General features: G+C 37.9%; 1 protein-coding gene across 10 annotated transcripts in view; it reads left to right on the top strand.

The window, feature by feature from the left end:
• SUGCT (succinyl-CoA:glutarate-CoA transferase) overlaps positions 1-24,411 on the top strand; it is a 768,395-nt gene that overhangs the window by 324,833 nt on the left and 419,151 nt on the right. For 9 of the 10 annotated variants that reach the window (XM_069588244.1, XM_069588239.1, XM_069588238.1 and 6 more), the window contains one exon: positions 13,103-13,205. In XM_069588244.1, coding sequence (XP_069444345.1) covers positions 13,103-13,205 — 103 coding nt within the window. Of the gene's footprint in view, positions 1-13,102; positions 13,206-21,946; positions 23,390-24,411 lie in introns of those variants that run through there. The other variant, XM_069588242.1, reaches the window with a different exon arrangement.

Genomic DNA, 24,411 nt, shown 5'->3' with positions numbered 1-24,411 from the left:
GGAAAACTTATTTTACCTTAAAAAAAAGTTGAGAAAAGTACTGAGATCAAATCCTATGCAAAGTTATTATAAGATTAAAAAATGGAAAAATAAGAAAAATATTTCTATAGGCAGTGAAAACATGCCATAGAGATATGCCTATAAAACAGAAAAAAATAAAAAAAACATTAAAATTGGCTATTTAGGGTCTCTTGAGATTGCATATGAATTTTATGCTGGGTTTTCTATTTCTGCAAAAAACATCGCTGGGATTTTAGTAGGGATTGCATTGAACTGTAGGTGACATTTTAACAATATTAAGTCTTCCAATCCATGAACATGGGGTGTTCCCATTTATTTGTGTCTAATTTCTTTCAGCAATGTTTTGTAATTTTTATTCAGTCTTGAAAAGGAAGGAAATATGCTACAATGTGAATGAATCTTGAAGACATTATAAGGCAAATATTGTATGATTCCACTTATAAGAGGTACTTAGAGCAGTCAAAATGGTAGAGACCAAAAGTATAGTAATGGTTGCCAGGAGATTAGGAGAGAGGGAGGAATGGGGATTCATAATTTAATAGATATAGAGTTTCAGTTTTTCAAGATGAAAAGAATTTTGGGGACAGATGGCTGTGATGGCCCCACAAAAATGTGAATGTATTTAATGTCACTGAACTGTACACTTAATATGGTTAAGATGGTAAATTTTATGTTATATGTAGTTTAAAAAGTAAAAAGGAAAAAAATGTGATCTCTTAAATTTTTTCAAAATATATTCATATAAAATGCTCAATGATATGCATAAATCAACATTCAGTTCAGTTCAGTTCAGTTGCTCAGTTGTGTCCGACTCATTGCGACCCCATGAATCACAGCACACCAGGCCACCCTGTCCATCACCAACTCCCAGAGTTTACTTAAACACACGTCCATAGAGTCGGTGATGCCATCCAGCCATCTCATCCTCTGTCGTCCCCTTCTCCTCTTGCCCCCAATCCCTCCCAGCATCAGAGTCTTTTCCAATGAGTCAACTCTTCGCATGAGGTGGCCAAACTATTGGAGTTTCAGCTTCAGCAATCAGTCCTTCCAATGAACACCCAGGACTGATCTCCTTTAGAATGGACTGGTTGGATCTCCTTGCAATCCAAGGGACCCTCAAGAGTCTTCTCCAAAACCACAGTTCAAAAGCATCAATTCTTCTGCACTCAGCCTTCTTCACAGTCCAACTCTCACATCCATACATGACCACCGGATCCTTGGCTAGACGGACCTTTGTTGGCAAAGTATGTCTCTGCTTTTGAATATGCTATCTAGGTTGGTCATAACTTTCCTTCCAAGGAGTAAGCATCTTTTAATTTCGTGGCTGCTGTCACCATCTGCAGTGATTTTGGAGCCCAAAAAATAAAGTCTGACACTGTTTCCCCATCTATTTCCCATGAAGTGATGAGACCAGAGGCCATGATCTTCGTTTTCTGAATGTTGAGCTTTAAGCCAACTTTTTCACTCTCCTCTTTCACTTTCATCAAGAGGCTTTTTAGTTCTTCACTCTCTGCCATAAGGGTGGTGTCATCTGCATATCTGAGGTTATTGATATTTCTCCTGGCAATCTTGTTTCCAGCTTGTGTTTCTTCCAGCCCAGTGTTTCTCATGATGTACTCTGCATATAAGTTAAATAAACAAGGTGACAATATACAGCCTTGATGTACTCCTTTTCACATTATTTCTGTATAATAAGGTTATAGTTGATTTTGCTTCTTCTTTTGTGTCTATTGACATTTAAATATTTTCTACAACAATTATATATTGCTTTATTAGTAGCTTTTTACAAAGAGATCTTGATTTAAGAGGCTTATTTTTTGATATCAGCAACCCTGGTATGAGCAACTGGACACTGGCAACATGGGCAACTTTCCTATATCATGTTTGCAATGATGCTGCTGAGGCTGTAGGGACAGTCACAGCAATGCTGGTCAGTCCAAACCATTATAATATACGACTTACTCTTTACTTAAAATTTGTGCAAAGCAGAACATATTTTGGAACTGTGATCATTAGTATGGATAGGAATTATTAATGAGGTAATAATCTGACTTGTAAGACATAGTACCTGAGCAGCTTAGTAAGTGACCTGATGTATTTAAGATCAAGCTCTTTGAAAATTTCATCATGACCCTGCACTAGAAGGCAGTAATAGGGGTCCCTGGATGGATGCTTTCACCATCTTTTGTGTGGCTTGTGGATTGACATGCAGACAAAGAAGAGAGTTAGTGAATGCTAGCAGGACAGAAAAAAAAAAAAAGATCTTAAACCCATAATTTATCAGTAATATGTAGAGATAAATTCCTAAGAGGAAATAAGGTCTAAGGAAATTACAGGAAATATTAAATCTGTGATTCTGTTTACGGTAGAAACGCAACCAACAAATTCCAGCTGTTTCTCTGTGGGTTATAGAAGTGTCACAGGCCTGTTTATAGTTACTGCATTGCAGACTCCAGCCTGGTTCTTATGGAATCCCACTGGTTTGGTTTGGGTTTACTCAGATTTGTCCAAAGAGGTATTTCCTATAGGTAATACATTTATGGAATGTAGCCCTGTACCACATTTTTGTTCCTTTGATATCTATTCTACTTTCCTCTTCTTCCTGCCAACAATTTGCCTCCCCAGAAATGTTAGTATAGTTTTATTTATTTAACAATTGTGTAGCACTTGTACCATTACAGTGTTCTGAATACCTTCAAAGTGTTAATTCTTCTAATTCCTCATGACAAATTTATGAGCTAAATAGTACTTCTTAAACCAACATAGAAAGCAAAAACCTTGAAGGACAAGAATTATGATTTGTCCGCGTTAAAGTTAACAGTTTCTATATTAAAAAATAAAATACTGAGAAGCCAAAAGACAAGCTACAGTTTAGGAGAATAAATTTGCAATGTGTGTAACTAGTAAAAGATTTGTATGTAGACTATGCAAATATTCATATAAGTCAATAAGGAAAGAAAAACAGTTCGACTGAAAAAGGACCAAGAATATGAAGAGGAAAGAATCAAAAGGAAAAAAAAAAGTCTATGAAAAAATGCTTAGCTTCTCTAGTTGGGAAAAAATACAACTTAAAGTAACCATAAGATTCCATTCTACCTCTATCTGACTGGCAAAAGTTGCATCTGACAGTAACAAAAATTGGTGAGAATATGGTAGAAGCAGAAATTGACATCAACCACACTGAAGAGCAATTTGGCAAAATCTAAGGCAGCTGACAATGTGCCTCCTTTACGACTCAGCATTTCTTGTGCCTACTTTATAACTCAGCAGTTCTATCTCTGTATATATATTGTAGGTAATCCATCCCATATGAACAGAGAAATGTGTAAGGTTCTATTGAAGCAATGTGTACAATAGTAATAAATTGGATACAATGGATCATTAGTATGAGAAAAGATAAGTTGTGGAATATTCATATAGGCATGTGCCCAGTGGATAAAATAAATGAGCCAAGTCTATATGCATACATATGTATAGATCTTGAAATTAAAATGTTCAATCAAGTTGCAGTATACAGGTTAAAAATACACAGCATGATAGTTTATAATGCCTGGGGTGGATTTGTTCAAACAGACACACACATATGTAATATGAGTGCAGTAACATGAGCAGAGAGATGCACAAGACCTAGGATGGTGGTTACTTCTGATGTGAATAAAAAGGGGAATAAAGTCAAGGGAGGTACAAAAGGGGCTTTGTGTTTGTAAGATTTTGTTTCTTAAAAATATGAAGCAAATATGCCAAGATGTTATGAAAAATGTGAGTGGGTGAGAGCACATAAATATTTATGTTATTTTATTTTCTGTCTTTTTCTACTCCTGTACTTTTGGGCATATTTGAAATATTTCACAACAGTAAAATACAAAAACTAAATTTAATAATTTAAAAACTAACTCTAGTGGATAATACTCCTAAATTTCCTTTTAAAAATCTTTGGTGATGTTGGGGGTATTCCTTGGTGGTCTAGTAGTTAGGACTCTGTGTTTCCACTGCAGGGAGCCTGGGTTTGATTCCTGGTTGGGAACTAAGATCCTGTATGCTACACGGTGTGGCACCTTCCACTCCCCCAAGAAAAGGACATTGAGGAAAATAGTACTTGGCGAAGAATACTTCAGAAACAATCATAATTTAAAAACATCTTTGGGAAGCTTTGCTATGATATTGAGATAAACTCATTCAAAAACTTTTATGTTATATGGATGCTTGGTGCGTGTGTGCTAGGTCTCTTCAGTCATGTCTGACACTCTGTGACCCTGTGGTCCTCCCGGCTCCTCTGCACATGGCACCAGGCACATGCACTAGACAAGAATACTGGAGTGGGTTGCCATGTCCTCCTCCAGGGAATCTTCCTGACCCAGGGGTCCAAACCCTTGTCTCTTATGTCTATTGCATTGGCAGGTGGGTTCTTTACCACTAGTACCACCAGAGAGTTCAGTTCAGTTCAGTCACTCAGTCGTGTCTGACTCTTTGAGACCCCGTGAATCGCAGCACGCCAGGCCTCCCTGTCCATCACCACCTCCCAGAGTTCACTCAGACTCATGTCCATCGAGTCAGTGATGCCATCCAGCCATCTCATCCTCAGTCGTCCCCTTCTCCTCCTGCCCCGAATCCCTCCCAGCAACAAAGTCTTTTCCAATGAGTCAACTCTTCGCATGAGGTGGCCCAAGTACTGGAGTTTCAGCTTTCGCATCATTCCTTCCAAAGAAGTCCCAGGGCTGATCTACTTCAGAATGGACTGGTTGGATCTCGTTGCAGTCCAAGGGACTCTCAAGAGTCTTCTCCAACACCACAGTTCAAAAGCATCAATTCTTCGGCGCTCAGCCTTCTTCACAATCCAACTCTCACATCCATACATGACTACTGGAAAAACCATAGCCTTGACTAGACGGACCTTAGTCAGCAAAGTAATGTCTCTGCTTTAGAATATGCTGTCTAGGTTGGTCATAACTTTTCTTCCAAGGAGTGAGCCACCGGGGAAGTTCTTTGTAAAGTTTTGTATTCAGTTTTCACCGGCTTACAAATAACGCATTTGGTAATTCTCCAGTGTTTTTGTTGTCTCTGCAAGATATTTATTTAGCTTTTTAGGTTTTCCCCCAAACTATTTTGAATTTAAAAGAGCAGTTTTCTGGGTCTGGTCATCTGTGTATCAAGAAGGTAGTGTGCTAAGAGAGCTTTCCACTATTCTGGAGAGCCACCTTCATGGTCTAATAGGGAAATCCACCAATGTTTTTTTTTTGTGTGTGTGTGTGTCTGTGTGTGTGTGTATGGGGATGGAACTAGTATGTGAAAATTTAAAAAGATTAATGGATTTTAGGTTTCAGATGTATAAACATCTAAATTTATTTTCAGAAGTCTGTAGTTGGTAAGTCCATGATTCTACCATAGAGATAGTATAGCAACAAGACAGGTATGCATTTCTACTTATGCATAAATATACAAAGCTTTTTAGTAAGTTGATTCACATTTCCAATTATATGAAGAAATCATTATATGAATTAAAGTATGCTTTTGTAACATAAAGCCATATTCTAATATGTTCGTATCTTACATTTGAATCTTGTGGTTCTCTGGATAACATAGAAAGTCCCTAAATTGAAACATTATAAGCTAATGTGACTGAGGTGAAACCTAGGGTAGTTGTGAGTTTACCCTAGATAAATGGTGAATTGTGACCTGCCCTTACTGGTTAGCCTTGCTTTGATTGTTTTTTATAAAAGTTTCCATGTCCTCCAAGAGTCACATAACCGGAGCAATAGGATGTTTGCCCGAGTTGTTTTTTAGGAACTTGGAGTCAGCTGTGTCCACTTCCAGCTTGAGATCACTGAGACGGGTTAAGACCTCCGATCCCCTCTCTGGGCATGTGCAAATATTGACTCTGTGACCTTTTGATGTCAGAGGGCCAGAATCTCCACCCTCATGGCAGGCTAGTGCTGCTATTTTCTGAGCATGTCTCCAACAATGAAGCCTGTGGCTTAGTTGCATCTACTCAGAACAACTGCCTCCCCTTTTTCATGTCTGCCATTACCTTTCCCCATGCTGCTCCCCATGCCTCAGTTTTTATCCCTTAAATATCCCCAGCCCCTTGGCCTTCAGGGAGACAGATCTGAGACTTTTCCCTGTTCATCTGACTTGGCTGCTTTTGGAAGAAGCCCTTTCTCTGCTGCAAACCTCATTGTCTCAGTGTTTGGCTTGCTGTGCACCAGGCAAATAAACAAACTCTTATTATTCTGAAAGAGTCATATATTCATTCATTCAGCAAATGTTGAGTGCCGACTATATTTTAAGTGATGAGGCTATAACAGTCAAGAAGCAGTCTGGTTTTCTAGTATGGAAGGAGGTAATGATCTTGGGGAAGAAAGCAGTTGGATGGATTTGAGACGTCTAAAATTTGTGATTTATGGAAAGGAGGAAATTGGAGGCAGTAAGTTTTATTGTTTAATTAATTAATTAATTAATTGGCTGTATTGCCTCTTCCTTGAGGTACATGAGCTTTTCACTGTGGCACATGGGGTCTTCTCTCTAGTTGCAATGTCCAGGCTTCTCATTGCAGTGCTTAGGTTTCTCTAGTTGTGGTGCACAGACTCTTTAGTTGTGGTGCATAGGCTCAGTAGCCCTGCAGCATGTAGGGTCTTAGTTTCCCCTACCAAGGATTGAACCTGTGTCCCCTGCACTGGAAGGCAGATTCTTAACCACTGGACCACCAGGGAAGTCCCTGGAGGCAGTAAGTTTTTAATCAATTATTGCCATAGACCATGTGTTATGAATCAAAGGCCTGGATAGTGATAGCAATAGGGGGAATAGAGGAATAAAGCTTAACTTTTGAAAAGTTGATTCTTCAGTACAACTATATATAAGTTATAAGAAATGATGAGAAGACAAAGTTCCAGATTTAGCCAAGCATTTGAGTTCAGGCAAAGTGGAATATTAGGTTTATGGGGAAAATGGAGGTTGAATCATCCATGGGCAAGTCGTGTTTATAGGGGTAATACTGCAGCTGAGTGGAAATATTCTGTGGTAACCAGAAAGCAAGATCAGGACTAGAAATATGAATTGGGATATCATCTGCATAGCAATAACAAGATTCCTTAAGTGCATAAAAGAAAATGAAGACTATTGGGACTAGAAGAAAAAAGTTGAAGAATTAATTAAAAAAAAAAACCAGAAATGGCCAAAGAGGTATTAATAATCCAAAAAGGTATTGTATCATGGGAGTGAAATACAGGATAGATCCACAGCATCAAATACTGCACAGAAAGCAAGTAGGATGAGGACTGTGGAAAGAATATTGGGTCTGTCAAGTGGTCACTGTAGACCCTTGGAGACTGGGTAACAAAAGGTGTTGATGACCAAGTCAGATTTCAGAGGCTCAAGCAGTAATGATAGATTGGTAACAGATAAATAGCATAGTAAAAAAAAAAGGTGTAAGAATGTCTGGAAAACTTATTTTTTCAATTGAAACTTGCTTCTGGTTGACAATAATATGGAGGATATTGATGAGGAGGCAGATTTAAGAAGCATCAGGGGTAGACAGCATGGTGCCTCCTGTCAGGTTTCTTTTTCTCTAAACTCATCAGTCTCCTTCTGTTCTCAGTATCAATGTTGGTTTTGTCAGTCCCCTAATGAAAGACCTCTCTGGGTTCCTCTTTGCCAGTGTGAATGCAGTGTTCTTAGCAGAGCTCATGAGGTGCCTCATACTTTGGTTCTAACCTCCCTTTTCCATTTCATCTTTTGCTACTCGAGACACAGGAGATTTCAGATTCTTTCCAGACTGGGTCTTTGTACACCTTGATCTTTCTGCCTGAAGATTCTTATTCCCATCTTTCACATGGAAAATTCTAACTCATCCTTCAACACCTGGCTCAAGTGTCACCTCATTTTTGAACTCTTTGTGACTCCCCCAGGCCCTGTGCAGGTCTCCCTCTTTGGTGCTTCAGCTGGAAGTTATTCATTCATATTTTTGTCTCAGCATCCTGCACTGTAATTCATAAATTTTCATAACTGTGTTCTCCATTAGACAATGTGGTCTCTGGATATAATGACTTTCTTTTTTATTGTTGTAATCCCCATGACTGGCACACAACAAACCTGTGAAAAGCATAGGAATGAATGAGTATTCATGTAAAGAGATTTGCCTTGAGGTATATTGGATGAAAGTGAAGAAGCATCTTAGTGCTAAGTGAAATAAGCCAGACACAGGAATACAGATACCGTGTGATCTCACTCACTTATGTGTGGAATCTAAAAAAAGTTGAACCCATAGAACCGGAGTGTAGAATGCTGGTTGCCAGGGGATATGGTGTGGGGGAAATGAGGACATACTGGTCAAAGGGAATAAACTGTCAGCTAAAAGATGAAAAATTCTGAGCTCTAATATACAATATGGTAATTATAGGTAATAATACTATATCAAATACTCAAAACAAATAAGTGTTCTAACCACATACACAGAAATGATAACTGTTAGGTGATGGATCCATTGATTGACTTGAGTTTGGTAATCATTTCATAATGTATACATATTTTAAAATCATCATATTGTTCTCCTTAAAAAATCCTATTATACAAACTAAATATGTGTGATTTTTGTTTGTTATATCTCAAAAACATTGGGAGGGGGAAAGCTATATGAATTTGAGCAGGTAAATTTTCCTGAATCTGAGTTTCCTTTTGATCAAAGGAGAATAATACTTACCTTATAATGTACTTGTGAGGATAAAATCAATAAGATATAGATCAAACAATTAATGACCAGCATTAATTGTTTCCTTAATGAGTAATAATTAAATATTAATGAAATAGTTGCCATTTATTATAACAATTAATAATAATAATTTATTGGTTATTTCCAAATCTTATCTTCATGGCATGGATCTCTTACTAGTAGATCTATGGTCTTGAATTTGGCTGCAACTTTAGTCCAGTCTCTAAAGAGAAGAATTCAGGTTTGTTTTATAGGTTAAATTTTGATGTTAAGAAATTTAAACTCAAGTCTTCCTAAATGGTGTAATCTGATTAACAGTAACCATTTGGCATCAAGTGAATTCAACAGAAATGTAGAATTAAATATATGGGTTGGTTGATTAAGTTCACAATTAAGTCTGAATTGTTTTATGAGTCTCCAGATAACTTCCCAGAGGAGGCTTCTAGCTTTGGGGCCAGATCCAAGGACACCCTTCTTGTCTTAGTTCAGGATTGTGTTGCCCTGAGTGATTTAAATCAGCTCTTTGCATATTTTTTTAGCAAAATTTTTGTGGTTCATAAAAACATGTGCTTACAGGGTGGTTTTTTTTTTTTTGCATAGATAAAGGAAAGGATTCTACATCAGATTTAGATCAAGAGATAGGTTTTCAGAAGAAAATGATGGGTATGTCCTCTGGGAGTAGTGGAATGCAGTGATATTTGGTCTCTGACTGATTGAGTGTAAGGCACTTATGAACACATCCACGCCCACACCCACGCAAATACACAAACAGTGGTCACACTTCAGCTCCAGACGCTGCATTTCTCTCCAGTCTCACATCCAGAGTGCATCTGATGTTTTCCATAATGTGAAATAAATCCCTCTCTTGCTCAGTGGTGAAAAGCTTATATAAATACTAAAACTTCAAATATTCCCCTGAGTTTTTGTTGGCAAGACTGCAGCTACGGGTTTGTTTAGATATTGACATGCATTTTCTGTGCGTGTCTTTCAGGCCACTTGGGTGAGTTCAGTGGTGATAAATTCATTTGTCTTAAAAATGTACCATACTAACCATTATAACACTCTGTTTATTAACACTTAAGTAATTGATACCCTGATTGGAAAGGTTCAAGTTCAAAGTACCACTTCTATTCTTTCAACGTATATCATTTTGGTGATATCTATCTATCTATATATCTTAGGAAATCTTGGCCAGGAGATGACTTTAACAGTCATTGAGCAGAAAACATGGATGTGAAGAATCCACTAATTCAAAAGACATTTAATCTTGCGTTGTGGTGTTCCCATGACAGAATATCTTTCAGTACTTAGAAGTGAGAAATTTTATTATATATTAAATAAGGATAGTTAACATTATTGGGCCATAATTAATGTGTGTAGTGAAAAGTCTTTATCATAATGGAGAAGAAAAGGAAGGCAATATTTTTAGAGGCAGTAATCAATGCTTGGGCTTTCCAGGTGACTCAGTAGTAAGAATCTGCCTGCAAGTGCAGGAGATTCAGGTTTGATACCTAGGTCAGAAGATCCCCTGGAGAAGAAAATGGCAGCCCACTCCAGTATTCTTGCCTTGGCAAACCCATGGACAGAGGAGCCTTGTGGGCTACAGTCCATGAGGTCACAAAAGTCCAACAAAGAGTAAGATTTAGTGACTAAAACAACAACAACAACAATCAATGCCTGGTGTATAGTAGACACTCCTTCAGTTCAGTTCAGTTCAGTCACTCAGTTGTGTCTGACTCTTTGCGACCCCAAGAATCACAGCATGCCAGGCCTCCCTGTCCATCACCAAATCCTAGAGTTCACTCAGACTCACATCCATCGAGTCAGTGATGCCATTCAGCCATCTCATCCTCTGTCGTCCCCTTCTCCTCCTACCTCCAATCCCTCCCAGCAGCAAAGTCTTTTCCAATGAGTCAACTCTTCGCATGAGGTGGCCAAAGTACTGGAGTTTCAGTTTTAGCCTAATTCCCTCCAAAGAAATCCCAGGGCTGATCTCCTTCAGAATGGACTGGTTGATCTCCTTGCAGTCCAGGGGACTCTCAAGAGTCTTCTCCAACACCACAGTTCAAAAGCATCAGTTCTTCGGTGCTCAGCCTTCTTCACAGTCCAACTCTTACATCCATACATGACCACAGGAAAAACCATAGCCTTGACTAGACGGACCTTAGTCAGCAAAGTAATGTCTCTGCTTTTCAATATGCTATCTAGGTTGGTCATAACTTTTCTTCCAAGGAGTAAGCATCTTTTAATTTCATGGCTGCACTCACCATCTGCAGTGATTTTGGAGCCAAAAAATAAAGTCTGACACTCTGTTTCCCCATCTGTTTCCCATGAAGTGATGGGACCAGATGCCATGATCTTTGTTTTCTGAATGTTGAGCTTTAAACAAACTTTTTCACTCTCCTCTTTCACTTTCATCAAGAGGCTTTTTAGTTCCTCTTCACTTTCTGCCATAAGGGTGGTGTCATCTGCATATCTGAGGTGATTGATATTTCTCCTGGCAATCTTGATTCCAGCTTGTGTTTCTTCCAGTCCAGCATTTCTCATGATGTACTCTGCATAGAAGTTAAATAAGCAGGGTGACAATATACAGCCTTGACATATTCCTTTTCCTATTTGGAACCAGTCTGTTGTTCCATGTCCAGTTCTAACTGTTGCTTCCTGACCTGCATACAGATTCCTTAGATGGTTATAAAACAAGTGGATGTATAAATAGGATTAATTACATTCCTAGTGAAATGTAATGGCACCCCACTACAGTACTCTTGCCTGGAAAATCCCATGGACAGAGGAGCCTGGTGGGCTGCAGTCCATGGGGTCGCTAAGAGTCGGACATGACTGAGCGACTTCACTTTCACTTTTCACTTTCATGCATTGGAGAAGGAAATGGCAACCCACTCCAGTGTTCTTGTCTGGAGCATCCCAGGGACGGGGGAGCCTGGTGGCTGCCGTCTGTGGGGTCACACAGAGTCGGACATGACTGAGGCGACTTAGCAGCAGCAGCAGCAGCAGCAGCAGTGAAATGTAATCCTACCTTCATTAAAAAATTTTATTAGATCCTTATGTGAAAATTTATGATTGAGCACAATTGTTCATATTTTGTCTTTCAGAGACTACATTAATTCAGTCTTTTTTTCTTTTTATCTGTTAGATGGCAATGAAAGAAGTATGGTTAAAATATTGATACTGCATTTATCCTTTTTTTTAAATAGTGGAAGAAATCAATTTCTTTGACAAATTCCCATAGAATCTACTGATCTGAGATTAACTCTAGCAATGTCTAAAAGAGCTGAATAGAAGCCCATGCATATTAAATATTTCTACATTTCCAGTAGTTCTTCCATATTGATGAAGCATTAATACTTTAATACTTCAATATGTGCTGCTAATAATTCACTACAGCTAACTCTTTTAAAAAATCCCTTTTAACCTATATTATTACTTAACTAAAATAAGTTTACTATTTTAACAGCTAACAGTTCTAAAATTCTTCATATATTATGAACTATGAGTGTTGAGTTGTCTTTGAGCATCCAAGTTTTTTTCCTGTGTTCACTGTCTTAACAGAAAACCAAAAGACAGTATATTTCATTAATGAAGTAGGTCCCCTTCCCTTAAGACATAATAGAGGAAAAACGACATTAGATAAGCTTTTGTGTCTGAGAAGTCCTATTCCAAGTTGCAGTGGAAACAAACAGAGGTAAAGGGCTTGGATGGTTTTAGATACTAGTCTTTGTATGTCTCCATTTGTTCTGATCAGTAAACTACAGTGCGAGTACCTAAATAGTTAAGGTGGTTTTTTTTTTTAGGCCAGGGATTGTGCCTGTTAATTCTGATGTGCCTTAAATATAATGCAGATCAAACATATAGCTTTTTTAAAAAATAGATTCACTAGTTTATTTTTTGTTTTGAGGAATAATTTAACATATGTGTATCTATCTTAACCTTATATACTATTCCTGAGATGTAAAAAACCACTTTGTAAATGACATTATGCTCAAAACTGCAGTAATATTATATTATCATTATTAAGTTCATCAAGTGTTCAATACCACATTTGAAGCTCGGTTAATACAAAAGCTCATTTTATACCTAATCTTTCTTCTCTGAGGGACTCTCTGTCAAAAATTTTATAGGGGAAGAAACAGGAGGAATTTCAACTCTGTGGTGGGTTTTTAAACAAGGGGAGCTGAGTGACTATTCTTATCGCTTACAGGGCAACTCAAATTGTTTCATGTTGGCAACATTCTGTCAAAACTAGGCACAAGGAAAGTTAAAGAAACATATTTTTGTCATTATCAGTTGCTTTCAAAGAGGGCTGTATGAGAAAAAAGGTTGTGTTCTTTAAGTATAAAGGTGCATCTGTTTATCTGTTACTAGGTTTAAAGAAGAAATGACCAGCAAGTGGTTACAGCTCTTTGAAGGAAGTGGAGTCCCCTATGGCCCGATTAACAACATGAAGAATGTGTTTGCAGAACCTCAGGTTTGATTTTTGAAAATTTTAGGATGTTTTGGTTAAAAACACAAGAATTTACCTCTTTTTTTCTATTCAGACTGATTCATATAAATGTACATTAGCCATTGGTCTTGAAAAGTCATATCACGTGATTTTTTACTCTAGGTTAAATTATCCATCTGAAATTAAAAAAAAAATCAAAATTTGGAACTGGCTGTCTACAATTATACCTTTATATCAATTAGATCTAACATATTTCTCCAGCGGTCACTCCATGACATTTTTAAGGTCAGGGCATTTGTTTTCTTCCTGAAAAATGGAATAAAAACAATTGAGAGTTGGGATCAGGCACTCAGAGATCATTCTCTGCAGGAAGAAGCAGGAGTAAGAAATGTGTAATTTTCAGATTTCCAGTCCCCCTCTCACCATATGGCTATTTTAAAATGGATAGAGAAGTCATCATTAATTTTGCTGATTAGAGACATCTATATGCTTTGAATAATGTGCAGTATTCATGAAGAAGACAAAATTGAATAGAGATTCATGCTGTACATTGTTTACAGACTCCTTGAGTTTCAGAAGTTGGGATCATCTGAAAAAATATTTCTTCTATAACACTGTTCAAATGATTATTTTGAGATAAGGTCAGAATAATAAGTTTTGATGTTATTTAAACAGCCTCACTGCAAGCAATTTACCATTGCTCAAATTCACATATTAATCCCATAATGTAGAGGAGCTCCCTTTTTCTGTGAAACTTTCACTGTGATTATTCACGTATCTTGTCAGCTTGCAACATTTCAAAATTATAGTCTTTCTCTTCATTTTTTTCATTTTTATAATGGTAGATTTTTCTTTGAAATAAGTTGCTGAAAATGGAATACACTTTTTGAGGGAGAAAACTGACCTGACTAACTTTGGTACCTTTGTCTTACATGAATATCTGTTTAAAGGAAAATTGAAATGTATTCAAATCAATGATTTCAGTATTTACTGGAGGAAAAAAAACAAAGGTGATTAATGCAGGAATTCTGCTCTGTGCTATTTTTTTTTGGCCAATATAGTGATTATGGAAAGGCTTTGTTCCTAGTGAAAGAACGGTCAATAAGTATTGGAGGAAAGGGAGTCCTCTTGATACAGACTGAGTCTTTGTTAAGGGATCCCCACTACACTACATTGCTGGTGAATGCTGGTGATTCCTTGTGATGAGGTAACAGTGTATATACCCTGAATGTCACAGACCAGAGGGCCAGTTATCTCACTTCATAAGTTGAATGAGGCCAAGCTTTGGCTTTAAGCTGTTGTAGAGGAATGGGTGGGTTTTACCATTATTCCCCTGCTTACAAGTAGAACTGAGGTGTGTAGGGCTTCCTGTGTAACTCAATTTGAGGGCACATTTCTCTAGAGATAATTCCTGAGAGTTCTTCCATCAGTGTTTCTGTTGGCTTCACCTGTGTTTCATTGAGAATAAAGGCACCAAAGCAGGAATGTTTTTTTAAAAATTATTAGATATATTCAAGGATTACTTATTTTTTAGGCTTTGATAAACAAGGATCTAAGTTCCTACACTTAAAACTATTCACTTTGTGGGCTGGCTCAAATTGAATATTGGGTAAATAGGATTTTCATTCTCAATTTTCCTTTGTAGATCAGTTTAATTACTTTCATTTTTGGATTGGAACTCCTTTGGACTTACAGGAAGTTTCTAGTATTGGTCTGTGGCTTATTTTTAGCACTGAAACAAAATTTCAAATAGAGAATATAATATATCCTAAGCCAGGATACCAATTTTTTCTTCTCCCTCAAAAGTCTCTGAAAAATATCTTCTTATCCACCAAAACCAAATTCTAATTGTTACAGTTCTAGCATGAAAAGTTCTTAATCATACAGTTATGGTTATTGACAGTCATACTCTAGTTCCAAGAATAGAGTTGGTTTCTTTTATACATGATTTCATTCTTCTTTGGAATTTAAATACCAAAATCTGTGTATAAAAGTATCTGGATTTTTAGAAAGACTAGAGAACAGTGTAGTATTAATGCATTTTAAATATGAGCAAAGATTACTATGACAATTGTATGTAGGACTGTTTGGCACAAGAAATAAGGGTATCATCTTTTCCCATGCCTGGAAGTGTTCGGCTGTTTTAGAAGGATTCTGCATCATTAGGTATTTTGATAGGACTGTAGAAGATGAAAAAAACAGGGAGTTAAAAATTTCTGTATATCCAGTTTTTTAAGGAATCTCCACACTATTCTCCATAGTGGCTGTACTAGTTTGCATTCCCACCAACAGTGTAAGAGGGTTCCCTTTTGTCCATACCCTCTCCAGCATTTATTGTTTATAGACTTTTGGATCGCAGCCATTCTGACTGGTGTGAGATGGTACCTCATTGTGGTTTTGATTTGCATTTCTCTGATAATGAGTGACTGATGGTGGGAATGCAAACTAGTTATAGCCACTATGGAAAACAGTGTGGCGATTCCTTAAAAAACTGGAAATAGAACTGCCATACGACCCAACAGTGCCACTGCTGGGCATACAGACCGAGGAAACCAGAATGGAAAGAGGCACGTGTACCCCAATGTTCGTTGCAGCACTGTTTACAATAGCCAGAACATGGAAGCAACTTAGATGTCCATCAGCAGGCAAATGGATAAGAAAACTGTGGTACATATACACAATGGAATATTACTCAGCTATTAAAAAGAATGCATTTGAATCAATTCTAATGAGGTGGAGGAAACTGGAGTCTATTATATAGAGTGAAGTAAGTCAGAAAAGAAAATACCAATATAGTATATTAATGCATATATATGGAATTTAGAAAGATGGTAATGATGACCCAATATGGGAGACAGCAAAAGAGACACAGATATAAAGAACAGACTTTTGGACTCTGAGGAAGAAGGCGAGGGTGGGATGATTTGAGAGAATAGCATTGAAACGTGTATTACCATATGTGAAATAGATTGCCAGTCCAGGTTCGATGCACGAGACAGGGTGCTCAGGGCTAGTGCAGTGGGATGATCCTGAGGGATGGAATGGGGAGGGGGGCGTTCAGGATGGGGAACACATGTACACCCATGGCTGATTCATGTCAATGTTTGGCAAAAACCACTACAATATTGTAAAGTAATTAGCCTCCAATTAAATAAAATTTTAAAATTTTGATAAAATAATTATTAAAGAAAACATACCTTAAGATAATATCTAAAAGGAAACTACTCTGAAAGTTCATTTAACAAACCTTTTATTGTATTCAACATTTACTATGTACTAGATGCTAGGGATTTAGCATGAATTTAGTAATTCTTTTACTTTCTGAAAAATAAATTATAAGTTGACTTAAGTAGCAAGTACCCAGTAAAATTTCACTGATGCATGAATCAGGGGATGAGTGAGTTGGTTAACTTTGTAAAGTATAGGTTTCCAAATAATCAAGTGGCTACTATCCCCTCTGTGTGGGACTGACTGACTCATATGTGGAGCTGGCTGAGAAGCCTTTGAAACTCCAGGGACTAAGCATAATACAATAGCTAAGACCATGGAATCAGAAGTGTTGGGAAGTTTTATAAGATTTCTAGGCTTCAACGCTCAAGTAATGAAATAGAACCTTTTCTCTATGCTGTAAAGTTAATTGGGATAATGTTTATCAAAGTCACATAGTAGGGATTGTTAAATGGTAAATGTTCAGTAAAAAGTAATAGCTCTGGTTATGGTGCCCTTCACAGTTATATTTTGCTAAAAGATATCTTTACTTATCATCATGTAGTAGATAGAGGCAAATCCAGTGTAGCTGTGAGGATGGGGATCATCAGCTTGACATCAAGCTCTAGCTAATATCCTTTTAAGGAAATGCATCCGCAAACTTTGTGCCAAGAAGTGCTTAGCCCGTCATTTTTCTGATTACTGAAAATCTTTTTGTTTTCCATTTTCTATAAAAGTATGATTTCCGTTCAAGGTGTCCTCCCTTGTTTTTCCCCTGATGAGCTGTGGAGTTTCTTGGCCCCCAGTACATGGAACTGGCCACTTCTGTTCGGATGTGGGACTGCGCCACTGGCGCCCGGGGCCCAGCTCTCCATGTGTGCCTGGCCAGCACAGCTGCTAGTACAACTGAAAATTGATTTGGGTGAAGTACAAGGCCTGGAACATGGCGCAGGAAGTGAAACTTTGATGAAGTGGAAAGGGGTATGTCTAACCAAAAAAAAAATAGAAGCATCAAAGAGCAGGAGAGAATTTTCTGTGAACCTACTTATCAAGTGGACCATTTATATTTCATCTCTGGTTTGAACATGGTAGACAAGTTTACTTGATGTTTGAAATTATTCCTGACCAAAATAATGTCTTCATAGTCTCATGCTCTGAGAAAACTTGCCTTTTAACTCAATGGAAACTACAAATGATTTTTTTCTTGGATAGATGCAAGGTTGTCTACCTTTTATCCTCTGATTATATGCTGCAGTCCTTTGCACAGTTAAAATGATCCTGCAGGCATCCACTGTTAAGTCAATCAAGAATACTATAGGGGGTTTTGGTCTGCATTTACTGATAGCTCTGAGAAGTTTTGATCCAAAACCTTTTTAGTGGGAGTTTTATTGTTTTTTTTCTTCCTCAGCGATACATTATCTGAGGAAAACTCTGTGCATTATAGAAGTATAATATAGATTATTGGCATATAGATTTTTAATAGTCATGTTTCCAAGTGCTTTCTTAAAATATCTTCTTTTAATCAGGCCAAGATTGTGCAGTACATTAAAAGAATTCTCAAAAAGCTTAAAAATCTTACTAGATGACCTCAGTATGGTCCTATTTAACATACCCTTGGGAACATATGCATGAAATACATTGTGGTTTGCGGTTTTCCAACCCAAATAAACTTAAAAGAAAATGTAGCTTTTAATAGAAACTATTTAAATTCCTGCAAAAATAGGTATGGGTCTTGCCACTGGGAGGATTTAAAAGCATTATTATCTACTATGAGAATCAAAAGAGAATTTGTTATCCTGCTTTTTCTATTTTGCTCAAGACCATATATTTGGTGGTTCTAGTGTATGACCATTTTTGAATGAACTTCTCAATTAAAAAAAATATATATATATGAATAATTGAACCTCTGACTAATATTTTTATTTCTGCTTGATGCCATGACCTGTGGGTGGGAAAGAAAGGGCAAAGGGTGTCGCAAAACTGGTGTTATTTAACAGAGTCTTCATATTTGTACCACACAAGTTGAAGACATCAGGTGTAAGACATCACCCTAAAGCATCACTTCTGAGAACTATTGGGAGGGAAATATCAGAACTGAAATATCACAGCTGGCCCTGATTTTAACTGGTGCCAAACACCTGCAGGCCCTAAAAGGATACCAAAACAAAACCCCACCCTGTGGCAGCAAGCCAGCCCTTAACAACTCTTCCTTAACTTTCCATCACCATCAAAATTAATTTAACATTTTCTTCAGAAACCTTATTCTTCCTGTCCCAGAAGGCCATTACAACTCCTTTAGCCAATCTTTCATATGGGATAAATATGTCATAGAAACAAACAGAGTGAAGTCTTGAAATATTTGATCACTTAAAAATTATCTGTTGTTTTCATATCATTATTTGTGGAAGCCTGTGAAGTTGGAGGCTTTGTTAATCTCTAGGTTAGCTCATAGTCTCTGTGATTTTGTTTTAGCACATTTTGGCAGAATATCTGAGCATCTGGGGGAAAAAGCCTTCAATATTCATATAGTAAGTGTCAGAAGCTCCCCAAAATACAGAGCTATTTTTCAAGCCCTTTCTACCTGATACATACAGGCACACATGTGCGCACATGAACACACATACACACATGCACCGTTGATGTATTTCAAAGATTGCTTTTTGAATAACATTCATTAGTTGCATAGCCCTGAGAAGGTTATACAAATCAAGCAAAATTATATCCTTGTTTCTAATACTGCTGGGAAATATGTACATACAGTGCTCCCTGTAACTGGAAAATGGATGATGAAGATCTGAGGTGAAACAGTTTGTCTGGATATAATTCTTAGTAGAAAAGAGATTAAAAAGTAGAATTTATGTTTATCTGTCAGTGTATATGACACATTTCAGATGATGAACAAATTCAGACGTATTATGTGTGTGAATATTCAGTCCCGAATATTCATTGGAAGGACTGATAGTGAAGCTGAAACTCCAATACTTTGGCCACCTGATGCGAAGAACTGACTCATTTGAAAAGACCCTGGTGCTGGAAAAGATTGAAGGCAGGAGAAGAAGGGGAAGACAGAGGATGAGATGGTTAGAAGTTAGATGACATCACTGACTCAATGGACATGAGTTTGAGTAAACTCCGAGAGTTGGTGATGGACGGGGGGGACTGGCATGCTTCAGTTTATGGAGTCACAAAGAGTTGGACACGACTGAGTAACTGAACTGAACTGAACCACTCTAATGGCAGAAAGTGAAGAGGAACTAAAGAGCCTCTTATGAGCATGAAGGAGGAGAGTGAAAGAACTGGCTTAAAACTAAATGTTAAAAATATCAAGATCATAACTGTGCTTAGTGCTTAGTCAATCAGTCGTGTCTGACTCTTTGCAACCCATGACTGTAGCCCTCCAGGCTCCTCTGTCATGGGGATTCTCCAGGCAAGAATACTGGAGTGGGTTGCCATACCCTCCTCCAGGAAATATTCACAACCCAGGGACTGAACCTAGGTCTTCTGAATTGCAGGCAAATTCTTTACCATCTGAGCCAGGGAAGCCCCAAATCATGGCATCTGGCCCCATTACTTCATGGCAAATAGAAGGGGAAAATGTGGAAGTAGTGACAGATTTCCTCTTCTTGGGCTCTAAAATCCCTGTGGATGGTGACTGTAGCCATGAAATCAGAAGACCTTTGCTTCTTGGCAGGAAGGCTATGACAAACCTAGACAGTATCTTGAAAAGCAGAGACATTACTCTGCCAGCAAAGGTCCGTATAGTCAAGTCTATGGTCTTCCCAATGGTCACGTATGGTTGTGAGCACTGGACTGTATAAAGAAGTGGAGTGCTGAAGAATTGATGCCTTCAGACGGTGGTGCCTTCAGAAAGAGAAGACTCCTGAGAGTCCCGTGGATAGCAAGGAGATCAAACCAGTCAATTTTAAGGGAAAATCACCCGTGAATACTTGTTGGACTGATGCTGAACCTGAAACTCCAGTATTTTGGTCATCTGATATGAATAGCTGACTCAGTGGAACAGTCCCTCATGCTGAGAAAAATTGAGGGCAGAAGGAGAAGAAAGGTGTAAGAGGATGAGATGGCTGGATGGCATTACCGATGCAATGGACATGAACTTGGGCTAACTTCGGGAGATGATGAGGGACAGAGAAGCATGGAATGCTGCAGTCCGTGGGGTCCAAAGAGTCAGACACAACTGGGTGACTGAACAACAACAGTAGTCTATATTTATAGAATTTTTAATATTAATATTAATTTTATTTATGCTATTTTGTTTTCTTCTTATGGATTTGAGTTATAGACTTGAGTTGGATTTGATGTCCTTTCCTTATTCCAACAGAAATTTTTTTTTGCCCTTATTCACCTCCTTTGTACTATTTTGTCAAATATATTTCTGTATGCTGTAGGTCAACAATACACTTATTTACATGTTGTTTATTGCAATATCATTTTAAATATGTCAAGAGATGAAAGGAGGAGAAATATGCAGTTATACTGCTTTTTATAAATGGCTAAGTGATTATCTTACTGGTATTCTCTATGTGTGTCTGTGTGTGAGTTCATAGTGCTGTATAGTATCATTTAGTTTCAGCCTAAAGAATTTTCTTTGGTTTTCATTATAATGTATTATGTACCAAGATATTCTCTTAGCTTTTGTTTATCTGGGTTTATCTTTAGTTTGCCTTCATTTGTGAAAGGTAGTTTTGCGTGATACAATATTCTTGTTTAACAGTCTTTACTTTCAGCACTTTGAATATGTTGTTTCACTGCCTTCTGATTCCCATGGTGTCTGATGAGATGCTATGTGTTAATCTTCTTGGGTTCCCTTCATGTGATGTCATTTTTCTTTTGCTCTTTTCAGAATTTTCTTTTTGTCTTTGAACTTTATGAGTATGCTGTGTCTGGGTGTGTATCGATCTCTTTACATCTACCCCAGTTAGAGTTCATTGAGCTTCTTGGATGTGTAGATTAATGTTTTCCATAAAATTTGTAAAGTTTTAAGCCATTATTTCTTTGGTATTCTTCATCTTTTTCTTCTCTGGTACTCCAGTTATGTGTATGTTCGTCATTAAATAGTGTTTCACATTTGTCGGAGACTTTGTTCAGTTTTATTAATTTGTTTTTCTTTCTGAAATTCAGATTGAATAATTCCTATTAGTCTATCTCTAAGTTTGTTGATTCTTTATTCTGAAAATTCAAATATATAGAGTCCCTTGAGTGAATTTTTCATTTCAGTTCTTGTACTTTTCAACTCAAGAATTTCCATTTGGTTCCTTTTAATAATTTGAATATTTCTTTGTTGAATATTTCTTTGATGAGACATCATCTTCACATCTTCCTATAATTCTTTAAGCATGCTTTCCTTTTGTACTTCAAACGTATTTATAATAGCTGCTTTGAAGTTTTTTTCTGCTAAGTCCACTGTCTGGGCCTCTTCAAAGGCAGTTTCTATTGCCAGCTCTTTCTTTCTGTGTATTGGATGCATTTTACTGTTTATTTGCATGTTTTGTAATTTAGATCCCCCTACCCCTGTTGTTGCTTTGTTTGTTGCTTACTAGGTCAAACAACATCGTGTAAAATGCTGGACTGGGTGAAGCACAAGCTGGAATCAAGATTGCCAAGAAACACCAATAACCTCAGATATGCAGATGACACCACCCTTATGGCAGAAAGTGAAGAGGAACTAAAGAACCTCTTGATAAAAGTGAAAGAGGAGAGTGAGAAAACTGGCTTAAAACTCAGTGTTCAAAAAACAAAGATCATGGCATCCAGTCCCATCACTTCATGGAAAATAGATGAGGAAACAATGGAAACAGTGACAAGACTTTATGTTCTTGGGCTCCAAAATCACTGCAGATGGTGACTGCAGCCATGAAATTACAAGACACTTGCTTCTTGGAAGAAAAGCTCTGACCAACCTAGACATTGTATTAAAAAGCAGAGAGATTGCTTTGCCATCAAGGGTCCATCTAGTCAAAGCTCTGGTGTTTCCAGTAGTCATGTATGATTGGACCATAAGGAAAGCTGAGCGCCAAAGAATTGATGCTTTTAAACTGTGATGTGGAGAAGACTCTTGAGAGTCCCTTGGACTACAAGGAGATCCAACCAGTCTATCCTAAAAGAAATTAATCCTTAGTGTTCATTGGAAAGACTGATGCTGAAGCTGAAGCTCCAATACTTTGGCCACCTGATGTGAAGAACTGACTCATTTGAAAAGATCCTGATGCTGGGAAAGATTGAAGGCAGGAGGAGAAGGGGATGACAGAGCATGAGATCATTGGCTGGCATCACCAACTCAATGGAATGAGCTTGAGCAAGCTCTGGGAAATGGTGAAGGACAGGGAAGCCTGGCATGCTGCAGTCTATGGGGTCACAAAGAGCTGGACATGACTGAGTGACTGAACTGAGGTCAAACAACATGATTTGACTGCATTAATATTGTGAAGTCTTTTTTGCCCAGCTCCTAATGTTCCAGCTCAGATTGGTTCTACTTGTTTTTGTCTTTTACCTAGTGCTCACTCTTTGGTAGATATAATCCAGTTAGTGGTCAAAGATTGTTCTCAGCCAGTTAGGTTTTTGTCCTTTACACTTGTATGTGTGTATGGCTTAGAGGCTGTTATGAGTTCAGAGAGTTTACATTATTTTGCCTTACTTTTATTTAGCCAGGGACTAGTCACTTGGGGACTCTCTCTGGGACTGGTTTTGCTTTCTCAGAAGCAATTGCTCAGGCTTCTAGGGACGAGTGTGATTTTAGTTTTAAACATAGCTTCCTAGACATTGCCCCTGGGTCAGAGTAGCTTAATACCCAGTCAGTGTTTGGTCAGAAGTTGTTTGAACCCTCATGCCAGTGAGATTTCTGCTGGGTTAATGGATCAGACTGCACCGTGGTGAATGGTTGGATTTGTTTAATTTGTTTGGGTGTCTCACAGAACTCAAGAAATTTGTTTACACACTACATTACTGTTGTATTACAAAGGATATTAAAGGATATAAATCAACAATGAGATGAAAGATGCATAAAGTCCTAAATGAAGGATCTTCTGTCCTGGTGGAGTTTGAGGACTGGCATGGTGGCACATGGAAGCATTCTGGTTCCCCAACCTGGAAGCTATCTGAACCCCTTTCCTTTGGGGTTTTATGATGATTTCATTACAAGGCATGATTGATAAAATAATTGACTGTTGGTGATTGAGTCAACCTCCAGCCCTTCTCCCTTCCTCAGAAATCAGGAAGTGGAGCGAAAGTTCCAGCCTTCTATTTAATGTTTGGTTCCCCTGGCAGTTAGATCTCATCTTTAGGTGTTTCCTAAAAGTCACCTCATTAATGTAAACTCAGATGTGGTGAAAAGGGGCTTGTTATGAATAACAAGATACCTATTTCAGCTTCATGACTCAGGAACTGAAGAGAGACCAAATATGGCAAAAGATTCTCCCATTGCTTTTATTGCTCAGGAAATTCCAAAGGTTTGGGGAACTGTGAGAGAGAAATATATATGACTAAATATGTATTTCAGATGACCAAGTATATATTAATATGTCTTATTAGTCAAAATATCACACTTGGTGGTTTCAAGGTGATGGGACTCAGGCTACAAGTTCTGCTTAGCTTTCTGTGGGTTGTGGTTCTAATGTCACTTTAGTTTCCCAGACTTCTGCAGAGGTATCCAAATCTGTGCTGTGTGTGCACCCGCTAGACCTGGGTGGTGGTGTATCTGTCAGTTCAGCTCACAAAGTGTGGCTTGTTGAATTCGACACATGCATATGTATGCCCAAGAATTCATAAGCAACCTTGTGGAGTCATATTCCCAAGTTTCTCTTGTATGATCTCCTTGGTGACTTCCAGTAGGGAACCTCTTTCTGGTCTTGTGGCCAGAATGCTGTGACTGTAGTTACTGTGTTCTCCTGTGCAGTTCTGTAACTGCACTTGTCTTTGGGACCAGGTAACAGCAGGACAGAGAGAGAGAAAGAGCAGTGGATCTGACTCCACTTTTTTTGAAACTGCAGTTCCATCAAACTTAAAGGAA

The sequence above is a fragment of the Ovis canadensis genome, chromosome 4 (genome assembly GCF_042477335.2).
Source record: "Ovis canadensis isolate MfBH-ARS-UI-01 breed Bighorn chromosome 4, ARS-UI_OviCan_v2, whole genome shotgun sequence".
Classification (NCBI taxonomy): domain Eukaryota; kingdom Metazoa; phylum Chordata; class Mammalia; order Artiodactyla; family Bovidae; genus Ovis; species Ovis canadensis.
The sequence above is the reverse complement of the archived record's forward strand: the minus strand, read 5'-3'. Positions and strand labels throughout refer to the sequence as shown.